This window comes from Macrotis lagotis, chromosome X, assembly GCF_037893015.1.
Source record: "Macrotis lagotis isolate mMagLag1 chromosome X, bilby.v1.9.chrom.fasta, whole genome shotgun sequence".
NCBI classification, from domain to species: Eukaryota; Metazoa; Chordata; class Mammalia; order Peramelemorphia; family Peramelidae; genus Macrotis; species Macrotis lagotis.
This window is the reverse complement of record NC_133666.1, coordinates 326239518-326254202: the sequence shown is the minus strand read 5'-3', so window position 1 is coordinate 326254202 and position 14685 is coordinate 326239518. Positions and strand designations below refer to the sequence as shown.

General features: G+C 39.5%; 2 protein-coding genes across 9 annotated transcripts in view; one reads left to right on the top strand and one right to left on the bottom strand.

The window, feature by feature from the left end:
• TPGS2 (tubulin polyglutamylase complex subunit 2) overlaps positions 1-13201 on the bottom strand; it is a 50252-nt gene extending 37051 nt beyond the window's left edge. The window contains exons 1-2 of one of the 4 annotated variants that reach the window (XM_074203868.1): positions 12738-13201; positions 5563-5642 (exon numbers count right to left, since the gene is read on the bottom strand). In XM_074203868.1, the coding sequence (XP_074059969.1) occupies positions 5563-5583 (21 nt within the window). In that variant the 5' untranslated portion in view covers positions 5584-5642; positions 12738-13201. Of the gene's footprint in view, positions 1-5562; positions 5643-10237; positions 12428-12478; positions 12695-12737 lie in introns of those variants that run through there. The other 3 variants (XM_074203870.1, XM_074203867.1, XM_074203869.1) reach the window with 3 other exon arrangements.
• The window catches only part of KIAA1328 (KIAA1328 ortholog), a 554082-nt gene continuing 551923 nt past the window's right edge, over positions 12527-14685 (top strand). For all 5 annotated transcript variants that reach the window (XR_012471964.1, XM_074203823.1, XM_074203822.1 and 2 more), the window contains exon 1: positions 12527-13036. Coding sequence is in view for 4 of the 5 variants with exons in the window: in XM_074203823.1 (XP_074059924.1) it covers positions 12559-13036 (478 nt within the window). In the remaining variant the exon portion in view is untranslated. The remainder of the gene's footprint in view (positions 13037-14685) is intronic.

Below are 14685 nucleotides of genomic sequence, written 5' to 3'. Positions count from 1 at the left end.
TCCACAAGCATTATGGATAGAGAACCAAACTCAGTCAAGAAGACTTGAGGTCAAGTTTCACCTTTGAAATATACTGGCATTATGACCTTGGGTAAATCACAACCTCTCAGCACCCCAAAGGCAGCTCTCTATACCTGTAATTTTCAGAGCAGATGTGAATATTTCTTATTATAGGGAATTCTTTATACAATTGAAATTATGTCTGGCTAAAACAATAATGCTACTGTATAATCTAGTCAAATTCTCATACTAGCTAGTCTGATATATATATATATATATATGAGATATCCTCTCCCCCTTTTTCTGTGCCTTTGCATAGGTGGTATACTCCGTAACTGGAAGTTATTCTCTCTTTCATTTTGCCTTTTTAAATCCCTAATTTCTTTCAAATCAGATTAGTTAGTGCTTCCTATACAGGTCTTTTGTGATATTCACAGCTGTTAGTACTCTCCTAAAATCACCTTTTCATAACTTTTTAATCTCCTTCCATTCTGTTTTCCTCTGTGGATACCATCAAGCAGACATATTACCCTACTTTCTATTCCTCAGACATGATGCTCCATTTCCCATCACCAGGCTTTATTCCCCATGCCTGGAATGTTTTCCTTCTTAACCTCCAAGTTTTTAGAATCTCCAATTTGCTCTAAGATGCAGTTCAAGTGTCACTTCCTTTAGGAGTCCTTTTCTGGTCCTTCAAGATTTTAGTGTCATTTTCTTTTAAGGATACCTTCCCTCTATTCCATATTTATCTTGAACATTCTGATTTATATATGCTGTTTCTTTCATGATAATATAAGTTCTTTGAAGGCAAGGACTGTTTGTTTTTTTCTTTATATCCATGGTACTTAGTAAAATGCTTGCTTTATTTTTTTAAGCTTTTTTGTAATTATTTATCTAAATACATATTGAAGCTTTAGAGTAAAATTTAAATTCCTTGATGGCTGGCAGTAGTCTTTCAATTATATTTGTGTCTCTAGTGCCTACACACAGTGACTCATATATGATTGGCACATAATAGTTGTTTAATTGAACACCATGTCAAGAATCCTAGATGCCCAAGACTGTCTGGTGGTTAATTCAGCATTCAGATCTGGACTTGTGCAGCTGATAGTCAGATCCCCGTGGCTGAAGAAGAAAAGGAGATGACTTTTATCTGTATATTGAAATTTCATTAATTTGAGTACATGCCCCAAAGAATTTCTGGGAGTCCGGTCATTTTTTAGTACTTCATGGAAAAAACCATTGGTAACATAAATTACCTGGAGGTTGAAGTATCTGAGTGACCATATCATATTTGAGAAGATATCAAAAAAGCATTAAAATTCACTATTAAAGTTATTAGATTGGCAAGGGATTTTATCCTAAAACTATTATTTAAAAAATACCCATTGTATAGAGCCTCTGTCAAGTTTGTGAGTAGATCTTATAAAAAGTGAGTACCAACCCTAAGAAGACAGAAACAGTAATCATCAGGCCACAATTAAAAAAATTATCAAAAACTACAAATTTTCTAGGATAAGACAATTACTCTCAGCAATTTGTGAAGAACTCTGGCATCATTGAAAAGCTTCAAAGTGATTTTACTCATTGGGATATGACTGAGAAGAATCAAAACCAAAAGGGAAAAAATGGACAAGTTGATCTGAGTGTTCTGGAAATACTGAGAGATCTTTAGCATAGAAAGAGGAACAGGTCTTTAAAAACTTGATTAAGTGTCTCATACATGTGCAGGTTAGGCTAGTTTTGTTTTGCTTTTTTTTTTTTTTGATAGATCTCAGCTCTCTCTATATTATACTTTGAAGTCAGCCCATAGGGCTTTGGAAGCAGTTTTATAACCCAAGAGTGATGGCCCCCAGAAACCAATTGCATTTGCAAGTAGAGGACTTTGATATCCTATCTACCAATTTTAGTTCTTAGCTTTGAAGAGAACTGTCACTGATAAATTCTAAGAATATGTATAGGGAGTCCAATTTCAAGAGCATACAAACAACAATCCATTGATTTATATTCTGAAGAGTTCTAAGCTGGATACCACCAAAATGGATATAGTATAGGTCAACTATGAGTTCAGTGTGTATTACTGGTCCTAGAAGACTAATGTGGAAACATTTGTCCTATCCCATTGGCCTGATACAACAGAAAGCTCATTGACTGCCATGGAAGAGTTGAAGATAATCTACGACAAAGAGAGCCAGATCAATAACACAAGAAAACAGAGCTATGATTCTAGGATTTCCCCAGGTGAATATGCTATCAAGAGAGTAAAATGTATAATTAACCAGCTCCTTTGCTTCCATTGCTCTTGGATGATTGGTATCAAGTGTATCCATAGGGTAGATGGCTAGGAAAACTAATACATACCAAGAAAAAAAGGAGTAAGGGCCTCAGGGAATCAGGCTTAGCTCCTCAGAAGTTATGTTGCTTTTGAGAAAATGGCAGAAGTTGTATCTATTGGAATATTCACTGTACCAGTCATAAAAGTGACCCAAATGAGGTGTAGTGGAATTGCTTCTTACCCAGGGAGTTAGGTTCTCAAGTGAGGCCATAAAGCAAAAATTGCATATAGATAAAATTGCCGTCTCTCTTGCAACTTTTGAATTGCTCATAAAATACAGTATATAACTCTTATCCATAATTTTGAAATAAGGAATAGTTTCAAGATCTGGGTTAATTGAATGAAAATGGTTGGCTGGTTTGCCCTGCTTACTGCCTCTCCTCTTCTCTCCCAGATGCTAGAAAGGGGCATGGTCTTGGGAGGAGGGAGTGGGTATTGGGGGGGGGATTCAAAACTCCCATATCCTGTTCACTTCTTTGGGAGTATGATGTTGTATGGAAGGATCTACTGATCTCAGGGTTAGAAAGGTAAGAAACAAGCCTCTGTTCTGTGTCTAAGATCATTACAACAATCCAGTGAGGTAGGTGCTATCATTTCTCTAGGCAGAAATTAAGGCATTTGTCCAGGGTCACACAGCTAATAAGAGTCTAAGGTCATATTTGACTTCAGAACTCTATGACCTGAACCACCAGCTATCAGGATCTGTGGCATCAGCTCTGTGACTTTGGGTAATCACATAAGTGCCTCAGGCAACTTTAAGTCAACAAATTGGAGAGAAGTTGGTACTAATAAAGGGCATTCCTCATTAGGCATCTCCTATATCTATGAAATCATAGCCCTAATTAAAAAAAAAACTTACTCTTGTCTCTCTCTACCTCCAGCTATATAAATGTGAAGCCACACCATGAGGTAGACACTTGGATGCAGCTAGAACTCTGGAGCTGATATAGAAGAGATTCTACTGTTTCCATACATTAGTAAATTTGTGTTAAAAGCATGAAACTTCAGCCTGGCATAGTGTAAGGAAAATTCCAATACTTCCTATAGTGTAATGACAGTTCCTGGAACAGCTTAGCATGAGCATTTTTAAGCTGATATAAATTTTTTAATTTCTGGAATGGGATAGGAAAATCATTAGTAATAACTTAATGATAATGTGATTATCCATCAATGAATCAGGTGTCTGGAATAGACAAGCTCCTCAGAAGTTATGTTGCTTTTGAGAGAATGGCAGAAGTTTCTGGCAAGAAACTTGCCAGTTTGGGGTAGCTAGGTGGTGTAGTGGATAAAGCAAGGGCCCTGGAGTCTGGAGTACCTGGGTTCAAATCCGGTCTCAGACACTTCTTAATAATTACCTAGCTGTGTGGCCTTGGGCAAGCCACTTAACCCCATTTGCCTTGCAAAAACCTAAAAAAAAAAAAAAGAAAAGAAACTTGCCAGTTGCAGGAGATTATAAGGGTAGAGACATTGCCTGTATGAGGTCACTGCGACAGAGGTGGAGAAGAGTAAATGTGAAGAGTCATGTGTTGTGTTTGAAGAGCATGACTATCATAGATAGTTCCTCAAATGGAAGCTCCAGGGAAGAATTCAGCAATTGGAATGATCTATGGGTCTGATCTAGGCAGATGATTCAATTATTAGAGTGGACTTGGAGTCAGGAAGACCTGAGTTCAAATCTGACCTCAAACACTAGCTTGTGACCCTGGCAAGCCACTTAACATCTGTTTGTCTTAATCTACTGAGGAAAATGCAAACCATTGCAGTGTCTTTGCCAAGAAAACCCCCATGAGTTAATAACAAATGTATCTGGTCTATTGTATGAAACTTTACTATATGATGCTATGTTACAGGACCATGCATTTAGAATATATATGTGTGTGTGTATGTGTGTGTGTGTGTGTGTATACACACACATACACATATATATATATGTATTTTGTTCTGCATGTATATAGAAAAATTACTTTTGACAATGCTATAAGAAATCTAATGGATATTTTATATTTCTACAACTGTACCTGTGTACCCCATTTGAGTTGCAGGTACTACAATTTTTTTTTTTAAATCAGGTACAAGTTGTAAGAAAGGGTATGTTAGACTCCATTTCCAATTTGATTACATTTCTCAAAATGACTGAAGGCCAGAGAGCACTGCTCATGGGCATGAAGAGTCACTAATGTAAGGACTTTGTTTAGGGGAGACTCCTAAAAAACAGAATATTTCTTTAAAAAGAACACAGAGGGTCAGTGGAAGAAAAGTAAGGACAAGGATTGGATTAGAGGGGAGAAAAGGAAAATGACTTGTGGGTTTGGCACTGTTAAACCCAGGAGAATCTTGATGGTCTTGGAACAAGCACAGCAAATCACTGCACTCAAGTTATCAGCAGACCTTCTTGCCAGCTACCGATATTAAGCTTTCACCATCCTATGCACTGCTTACCTCCCACAGTAAACACACACACGCACACACACACACACACACACACACAAACACATACAGTTTTCTTATCCCTGAGAGTTTTCCAGAAATACATATTTGTATATGGATGGCTGAAAATTATTCTGCTGCTTGATCCCTTATTAACTTTGCCATTCTGTCTTATTTAAATACTTTGACTATTTGATTTATGGTTGCTGCCAGGTATATTACAGAGTATTCATTGACATGGGGGTGGGGGGTTATGTCACATTTGCATAATTATGATTATCCAAATATTGCACTGCAACCTAAAATAGCAAAGGGATTTCAGAAGTGAGGTTAACTGCTTCAGAAAAGAATTCTTTCATTTCTGCCTCACTCAAATAAAAATTGATCAGAAAGACAAGACTTACACTACAAATAAAAAGATGGGAATTCTAGGGTTAAGATACCTCTTTGGAAAAAAATTGTTTCCAGTATAAGACTGTATAGGAGTGGGGGCAGCTAGGTGGCTTAGAGGATAGAGCACCAGCCCTGGAGTCAGGAGGACCTGACTTCAAATCTGACCTTAGACACCTAATAATTGCCTAGCTATGTGACCTTGGGCAAGTCACTTAACCCCATTGCCTTAAATAAAATTTTTAAAAAATGTGTAGGAGTGACAAGGTGGAGCTCAAGTACCTTGAGGGTAAATGAGGAGAAAGATGAACTGTATACTGTAATGACAGTTTGAGATAGAAATAAGAATTTTTCAATGACCTCAATCTTTCCCACAAGTAGGAGTAATGTGTTTTAAAGATGATACCTACTTGTTCCCATGCAACAATCATTCCAATGTCAGCAGGTTCCCGTTCCACAACTGAAACCCCAGTCACTCCTGGGGAAGCTTCTAAAAGAGAAAAAAAAGAGATTCCATCATAGCGACATATTATACAATCCTCTTTGGAGGGGCTCCTGAGGCTATTGGTCACAAATATTTCAATATTGGAGACTATTTGCTGATGTTTGCTATAGGAATTACATTTGCAAATAAATATGTACCTCTGAAAGTTGAGAACTGGGTCTCCAAAGCATCCAATCACTTTATCTAGTACTAGTGTCTATAAGGTGGATGACAACCAAGAGAAAATGCTTTGTTTCTTTATACACAGTAGTTGCCTAATACATGTGGCATTAAGCATTCTATAGGCCTAAATGATATCATACAGAATTTTTCAGTGAGCTTGAGCTATGTATTCTTGGGAAATAGGAAAAGAAGAATTATACTCCAATCATTCTTGATATAGCAGTTACATACTCACTAGTTTCTCATCTAAGCTTTCCTGTACACAATCTTTGTGGAAAAGAAATTCAGAAAACAGGTCATACCAGCACTACTGTTTCATCTTTCAGATGAATGTGCTTGAAAGAAAAACAATGAATAGTACCAAACCTTAGAAACCAGTAGGGAACTGAAGAGGTCATCTATTCTAGCCATTTGCCTCTACTCTTTCAGTCATATTTGATTACTGGCTATGGAAAAGAGTTAAATTACTAAAGCAAGAGTTAAGCAGAAATCTGAATAGAACCAAATCTTATTTGCACCCACAAACCAATTTCCCTTTCCCAATTCCCCATTTTCATTGTTATTCAGATTCAAAATTTTAGAATTACTGACTAATCATTTTATCTACTAAGCCAATGTCACCGTTATTTTTCTCCTTTATAATCTTAGATTCCTCCCTTCTTTCAGTCCTTTATCACCTTAGCCTGGAATTAATGAACCAGGATCCTAAATGATCTCTCCTGGAACCTTTAAAAAAAAAAAGCAGTAAGAATACTTTTCTTCCAATCTATGGGACAGAAAGGACTATATCAAGAGAGTCAAACTACCATCATCATTTTTCAACCATCATTTTCTCTCAAATTCTAGTGGAAACAAGTCAGGAGCCTATGCTCAAGTGACCTGGAAAAACAGTGTCCTCTAAGCTATCGATACTGTTCTTAGCCTGTCTCCCATACCCATTATCCAGAAGAGCACTCTTAGGGAGAAAGGATTTCCACCAACAGTAGAACAGAAGTGTCCTCCACTCACAGACCACTAACTACTGAATAAAATTCTTGATGTCAAAGTCCTTAAAGTATTAAATACCAGAAATGTAGTTTTATTCATGGAAATGACACTGTATCATCTGCCTTGTACCTAAAGAACAGGGGCTTTCTCATCAGATTTGAAACTGAGATCTCTTAAGTGTGATTTCCACTTATTAGAATTGGAATATGAGCTGTGATTGTCTTTCCTAATTATATACCCAAGGTTTAGCAGAGTGCTTTTTCAATTCATTTCATTCAATCTTACATATGACAGCAAATTAGCCTTACTAAAATACCATGAATGTTATACTCAATAATCTAGTGATTTTCTGTTATCAGTTCAAGTTTAACCTGTTTGACCTGGCATTCAAGGTCCTAATGATTCCAATTTATCTATCCAACCACTAGTCCTCCCTCTAGCAAATATATCCTCACCTCTCAGTGCTTCATCTCTACCTTTGTTCATTTTTCTGAAGCCTGGAGAACTATAATCCCCTTGCAAGGCCTGCTTTCTCTTATTTTTCTGAAGCTTTATTAAACTGACTTCCCAAAATTTTCTTGTCATATATACTGACATATATTGTTTTCTGCTTGTTTCAAGTGTGCAAGCCTTCTGTAAACTCTTTGAAAGTCTCTGAGTTGAAAAAGCTGTTGAGTACACTATTCAGCCAAGTGAACTGAATTTTTAGAACATGAAAAAACTGAATAGGAATATCTTTTAAGTATTTTCTATTTTATTCACAGCTTTATCAGGAATTGCCTAATAATTCATACTCTAACCTACAAACTGTCAACAATCTCTACTACTGTTATGGTCTGGAAAAAAGTCAAGGGTTGCCATACTGATTCTTGCATCTAACGTCCTGTTTTATTTCTGACAAGTTATCTAACCATTCTGGGCCTTAATTGCTGTCATTTTATCTATGAATGAATAATACTGGGGGCAGCTAGGTGGAGCAGTGGATAGAGTACCGGCCCTGGAGTCAGGAGTACCTGAATTCAAATCAGGCCCCAGACACTTAATAATTACCAAGCTGTGTGGCTTTGGGCAAGCCACTTAAACCCATTGCCTTGCAAAAAAAAAAAAAAAAGAATACTTGCCTTAACTGTCTTAAAGCTAATATCAGTAATCTATATTTGTATAGCACTTTTTGGAAATAAAAGTCATGAATATAAATCACCTATTAATAGCATTCTTGTGAGGTATATTAGAGGAAACTGAAGTCCAGAGAGGTTGTCACTTGACCAAAGGCACAGATAATGCTTGAGTTGGAATTCAAATCTAGTTTCAAGTTATTCTAGAATCTATATCAATGTTTATTGATACTGCTGTAAAAGTGTTTTAAAAAAGAAAAATGTGTCTTTTCTGTTATTGTCTGCCTTATGCTCCATGTCCTTTCACAGAAGTATTAGAAGACTGTGGAAATCGGCAGACCTAGCTTCTACTGTTGTCTTTCCTATTAACCAGATGAATGACATGCAGATCACTGAACCTCTGGGCCTCAGCTTTATAAGGGTACAAAGATCAGGTCTGCAAATCTTAGCATATTAACTGGGGATGTGGAAAAAGCTTGGTGAAATGTAGAAAATCTGAAATGACAAGAATAGGTGAATCAAGAAGCAGAACTAGGAGCAGAAGATGCAAATTCAAAATTAATTCATTTTGTAACAGAGTTATCCACAGGTAGAATAGTTTCCTTAGGATTTTATTGGATTCTTCCTCTTTCTAACCAAAGCTGTATAAATATATTAAAATAGGGTGTGGTTTGGACTAGATGATCTCTTCCAAGATTCTGAAGAGTAGGATACTGAAGATTAGATTCTGGTGAGGCTGAAGCCAGAGATAACAGACTAATGTAGGTCTAAATGAAGGTGGTGGCAGTAGAAATGGAAAGATATGAGAAAAATTCTGAGCTACAATTTAGTGGGGTAGACAGGGAGATGGAAGAATCATAGATGACACTAGGCAGACTCCAGAAATATTGCATAGGTAGAATTTCATAAAATTGAAAAAAAAATTTACTAAGAGTTTAAGATTGCAAAGACATCCATGCTTTCTCTTGTTCCCTAGAAAAATACATGTAATCCCAGAGATTTCCTTGTATAGGTTGGTTATATGTGTATATGTATAGTTACACTTATGCGTGTATATGTATATGTATGCATATATACATATAATTATACATATATTTGTGAAGATCAGGCAATGTCACTGGGTCCTGTTTTACAGAGTACTCTAGTGCTTTAATAGTCAACCAAGTATTGATAGTCTACCAACATTCCTTACTTTGAAAATAAGAATTGGGTGAAGTCACTTAGAGGACAGTCTGATGGCTGAAGAAATGCCAGGTCATACATATGTTGACAATTAGTAATTACCCATTGGAATCTGCTGTGAGGCATTTCAGTTGGCAAAACTTCAGGCTAGACTGTCCAACTGGCCTAGAAGCTGATGTGCAACATAATGACTAGAGAATAGAGACAATCCAGAAAGGCAATATTTAGCACCCTACAGTCTATTTGGAGGTCTCATTAAATCAACAATTGAAATGGAGTTGCACTAAGTACTTACTAGAGTTAAAAAAAAAACCCCACAAGACCCTGACTTGTATGACTAGGCAAAGAAACTAAATAAATTATGTCTTGAGACCCTATTATTGAAAGGCAACTTTTTTCTATATACATGCTTTATCAAGATACTAACGATCAATTTATCAGTACTATAATAAAGTTGTTTTTCTGGCAATAGTTACCAGTTGTATTGATATTCTCTCTCAGTAGGTCCATTTTGTAATTAAGGTATTCTTAAAATGACTAGATGTGGCTGGAGATTCAAGCTTTGGTCATGCAACAGACTAACCTATTTAACCCATAACAGAAATATTTCCTGACTGGAAAAATTGGGCTGGCAAGTATTTACTAAATGCCCACTCTATTTCAGCTCTGACATACCTAGGAAACATTTAACATGGGTGGTCTAGATGTGCATTATATACAAGCTAAAGTACAAATTATTTAGTTTGGATAATGAGTGAAAAAGAAAGAAGTTTAGTGACTGGTATGATCAGGGCAGGCTTTGTGGAGGAAATAAAAACATATCTAGGGCAGGAAGGGACTTTAGGGTTCATATAATCCAACTTTATCTTACATTTAAGAAAACTGAGGCTAAGGGAGATGGAATGTTTTGCTAAAGATCACACAATAAGCATCAAATGAAGGCTGTGAATCCACTTCCTCTGATTTGAGAGTCAAAGTTCTTTTTAAGCTAAGCTTTAAAAGATCATTTGGATCAGAACTGAAGGTGTCCCAAGTTTCAGGACTAGTACTAATGAAGGTGGGCATGATTAGAACATAATTATAAGGCAGTTGTGACTGTGCTAAGTTCTGGATGTACAAAGACAAGATACTTACTATGCTAAGTATGAAGGAGTCAGATTTTTGGAGGGTCTTGAAAGCCAAGAGAAGGTAGCCACTAAAAGGGTTGCTTTCTTTGGGATATTGAATTTAAAGTATTAAATCTAATAGATATCCATGTACTGGAACTGGAGACTTATAGCTGCTAAAACACATTATTGCTCTTGTTTCATCTAATTTAAAAACTCTTGGGTGATCCAACCCATCTACAATTTGTCCTCCTTAAAAAAAACTTTTGTAAAGTTATGATGAATATTTTGAAAATCATTTCTGGAGCTATGCAGCTAGAATTCTTCCGAATTTGGGCAAAACCCCTTTGTTACTATTGTAATTCAGAGACACCTTTGTAGGATCATCTTTTGTTGCTTTCTCTTTTCTTGATCTCAATTTTCAGAATTCAAGTATCACCTTTATGCAGACAAATCCCAACCTCAATCTCTTTTTGTCCCTTGTCTCTGTCAACATCTTGAAAATCTGTATAAAATGTAGCTCAACTTTTTCCCCAAGCTGCACCATGTTCCAACTTGTTTTCCAGTCATATAGGTTAGAAATCTTGTAATTATCCTCAATTCTTTCTTCCACATCCAATAATCTGCCAAGTCTTGTCAATTTTTTTCATACATCTGACTTTTGTCTTCTTTCCATATTCAACATGATAAATTCCTCTTGCCTGGCCTATTGAAATGTCTTATAAATGGTCTTCCTGCCTCAAATCCCTTCTCTTCCCAGTTCAAACTCCACAATAGACAAAATTACTAACTCCTAAGTCAGAGGTTTGATCATATCACTCCTCTGCACAAGATCAACTATCTTTTTTCTTTCAAAGTACTCAATTGGTTAAATAATCTCACTGATCTGGATGTTTCCTTCATGTAACCCTTTCTTGCCTACTTATCCTCCATGGGGGGGGGGGTGTTCAATCACTGTGTCAAATTATCAATTGTGCAAAAGGGCTGTCCATCTTTCATCCCTTGCTCTAATCAAGTTACCAGACCATATTACTTTTTTTCCCCTAAGATTCCCATTGGTTATATATTGTAGATTGTTCATACCCATTATGCAACATCTTCATAACCTGCTATATATTAAATTCTTCAGAGACCGTTACATTCCACACATCTCATCTATACATACAATACTTGTAGAATGGTAGTGGTTAAATGGATCTTTGTGTGTGTGTGTGTAAAAATGCATGGCTTTATGAAAGGAGTTTTGGAATTTTCTAAAAGCGATCCAGCCTTCTCTCTTCCTGGTTGATTCTTGGTCCAACTTCTTGCAGAATCTGTTCCAGTTCTGTACACTGAAGGGCAGTCTAAGGTAAAATACAAATTCCACTTTTTGCCTTTTAATCAGGCACATCTACTTTTCCAAGTTTATTTCACTTTCCTGTCTTTTGTATCCTCTAAGCTTCTGTTATCTGAATAGTACTTGACATTTCCCCTCTTTATACCTTTGAACAGGATGTCCCTTGCATCTGGATCAAATTTGTCTTAAGCTCATGGTATTCCTTATCATCCTTCAAAACTCAGACCCTGTCACTTCTGTGAAAATTCCTTTGTAAATATTTTGCATATGATTACCTATATACCTGTTGTTTCCCTCAGCCTAATGCAAACTCCTCAAGGGTGGGGATTGTTTTTTTTTTTTTTGTACTGGTATCCTCAGCACCCAGAGACAGCATGAGGAATACAAAGAGCTGGCATCTGTGGCTTCAAGTCTTATTTCTGATGGGCTCTGTGACTTTAAACATTATCTCTGAAATCATACATTTCAGAGGGAGCTGTTGATTGCAGTTTAATTTACCAAAGAAATAACAGATCCAGTCCTGATCCCGCCCCTAGTCCTTGGCACAGCATACACTGCCCGGATCCTCCACAGCACCAGTCTGTTCAAATCTTCCCCCCCTTTCTGTGATTGGCACCTGCCAAGCCCAAACACTCAAAGCTCCCCTCCTTTGCCCTGGCCCTTCTCTTCCTTCCCCAGCACGCGGCGAGGGGCAGCCCTGGATGTTATTTCCATCTCCACTCTCCGCACTTTGCCAGGCTGTGTGGTGCAAGGTGGAGTGGTCGGGGGGCGGGGTCAGAGGTCACGGGCTGGGGGAGGGGCAGTCACCTCACTCTTCAAACCTTCGCAAGCGTCCCTTATTAGCGCCCCCTGAACCCCAGTCTTGGTTACCCACCGCGCTGAGCCGTCGCGCCCAAGGCTCTCCCCCCTCCCCCGCCCCCCTCGCTCTCTGACCCAGGATACGGGCGACCCCCAGAGTTAGTTTCTCCAGGTGCGGTTTGTTGCCACCCAAACACGGCAGCGACCGGTCGTCCATGGCTCCTTCCCCAGCCTGGGCGCGTCCGAGGGTCAGAGGTGAGGGAGAACGGCGAGGGGGCGGAGCACAGGGGAGCGGAGGAATTCCGCGGCTCCGCCCCTTCCCCTCGACTTCCGGAGGCCTGGGGAGCCAGCGTGCCGGAAATGGTAGTTCTCCCTTCTCTTCTCTTCCCCGGACCTGGAGCTCCTTCTCTGTTTCCTTTCAGGCGAGGCGGCAAAGCCGGGGAGGGGCTACCCAACTACAACTCCCAGGTCGCACTTCTCTTCCTCCTTCCCGTCTTCCCCTCCCACGCCCGTGGGGCCCTGTCACATCAGGGGTGGGGGCGGGCCTCCAATGGAGCAGAGCCAATGGAAAGACGAATCTAGAGGCCGGGGCGGGGCCGCTGAGGAGAGACCCCGGGAGTGGCGGTTGTTTCAAGATGGCGGATGTGACGGCAGTCACCGGCTCGGGGGTCGAGGCGTACTGGAGCCGAGACCGTATCCTTTACCCGGCGGGCAGGGGGCGCTAGTGCACACCCCAGGTCGGGAGGAAAATGAGGGGTGTGGGGGGGCGGCGAGGGAAGCCGCGCCGCTTCCCGTCGGCACCGGGGAGCGAGCGGCGCGTTCCCTGGCTGCCGGGGCGGCTCCGGCTTGGCGGGGCGCCGGGGCTCCCACGCGGCCTCCCGCCCCCGGGGCAGGGATTCCTTCCGCTCCGGCGCTTTTGGGGGGGCCGAGCTGAGGGGGAGGGGCGGGACGGTCCCCCCCCCCCCCCGCCTCTCCGCCCTCTGACCCCCGGGGCTGGGCGGGGCAGGAAGAGCGGGGCCCTGCTGAGGGCGATGCTGAGGCGGGGGCAAGTGGCCCGCGGGGCTCTAGAGAGATCCGGGGTGCGTGGAGGTGCGGGGGCCGGGGGCTGGGATGCAACGTGTGATTGCCTGTGCGCCACGGATTCCCTTTAGACTATTGAAGCCCTTTTCAGAATTCTTTAAATGTGCAGAACAAGATACCTACAATTACGAAAAAAGTTAGAGTTATATCTCTTTCACGTGTTATTATATTTGTAATGTAATATATTACATATGGTGTTATAGTTATGTTTTTATATATCTCTATAAACAAAACAACAAAAACCTCAAAGAAGTTTATGGATCTCAAGTTAAGGACTATGCTTCTGTAAAAGCCGTAGAGCATAATGCTTGTGGGACATGTGCATTGAACCCTGGATTGATGCTCATTTTTTTTTTTTAGGGTTTTTTTTGCCAGGCAAATGGGGTTAAGAGGCCCGCCAACCCAAGGCCTCACAGCTAGGTAATTATTATCTGAGGCCTAACTGAACTCAGGGACTCCTAGACACCTCTTAAGTGCTGATATTTAAAAAAAATTTTTTTTGGTGTTGGAGGGCAGCTAGGTGGCACAGTGGGTGGAGCACCGGCCCTGGAGTCAGGAGTCCCTGAGTTCAGATCCAGCCTCAGACACTTCATAAGGACCTAGCTGTGGTCAGGCCACTTAACCCCATTGCCTTGCAAAAACTTAAAAAAAAACCTTTATTTTTTTGGTGTTGAAGAACTGGGAGAGAAGTAGTAGTGGTCTATTTCTTTAGAAGTATGCAGGTAAAAGAAAACAATTTGATTCAACTTAGGAAAATAAGTGATCATAAATTGCCTCAAGATAGGCCATGGTGATTCTATTTATAAATCATTTAGTTGTGCATTTGCTAGGTATAACATTATCACAATAATGTTTTATCATGGCTTCTCCAATCATCTAGAGTTTTCATAAATGTACTTGAAAGGAAACCTCATAAAAAGAAAACAAAAAGGTTCCATAAAAACCAAAAATTCTAGGCTTGCCATTTAAATAACTTGGAAGGGTTTTTTTTTCCATAATAGATAGCTTTCAATGCTTCCATTAACCTAGTCAAAAAATTTTGAAGTTTCTCTAACTCCAGACAATATCACCTTTGTGACCTTCTGTGATTTTAACCTCATTTACTGTTTCTTCTTGTTATACATTATAATTTAGCTGTGGCATGTCATACAAGAGCCTTACATACCTAATGTATCAGCAGTGTGAAATGTGACATATTTTCATTTTAGGAATCTGGTTTCTGAATAAAAATGAACCCAAGAGTAGTGAAACTTTTTCTTACT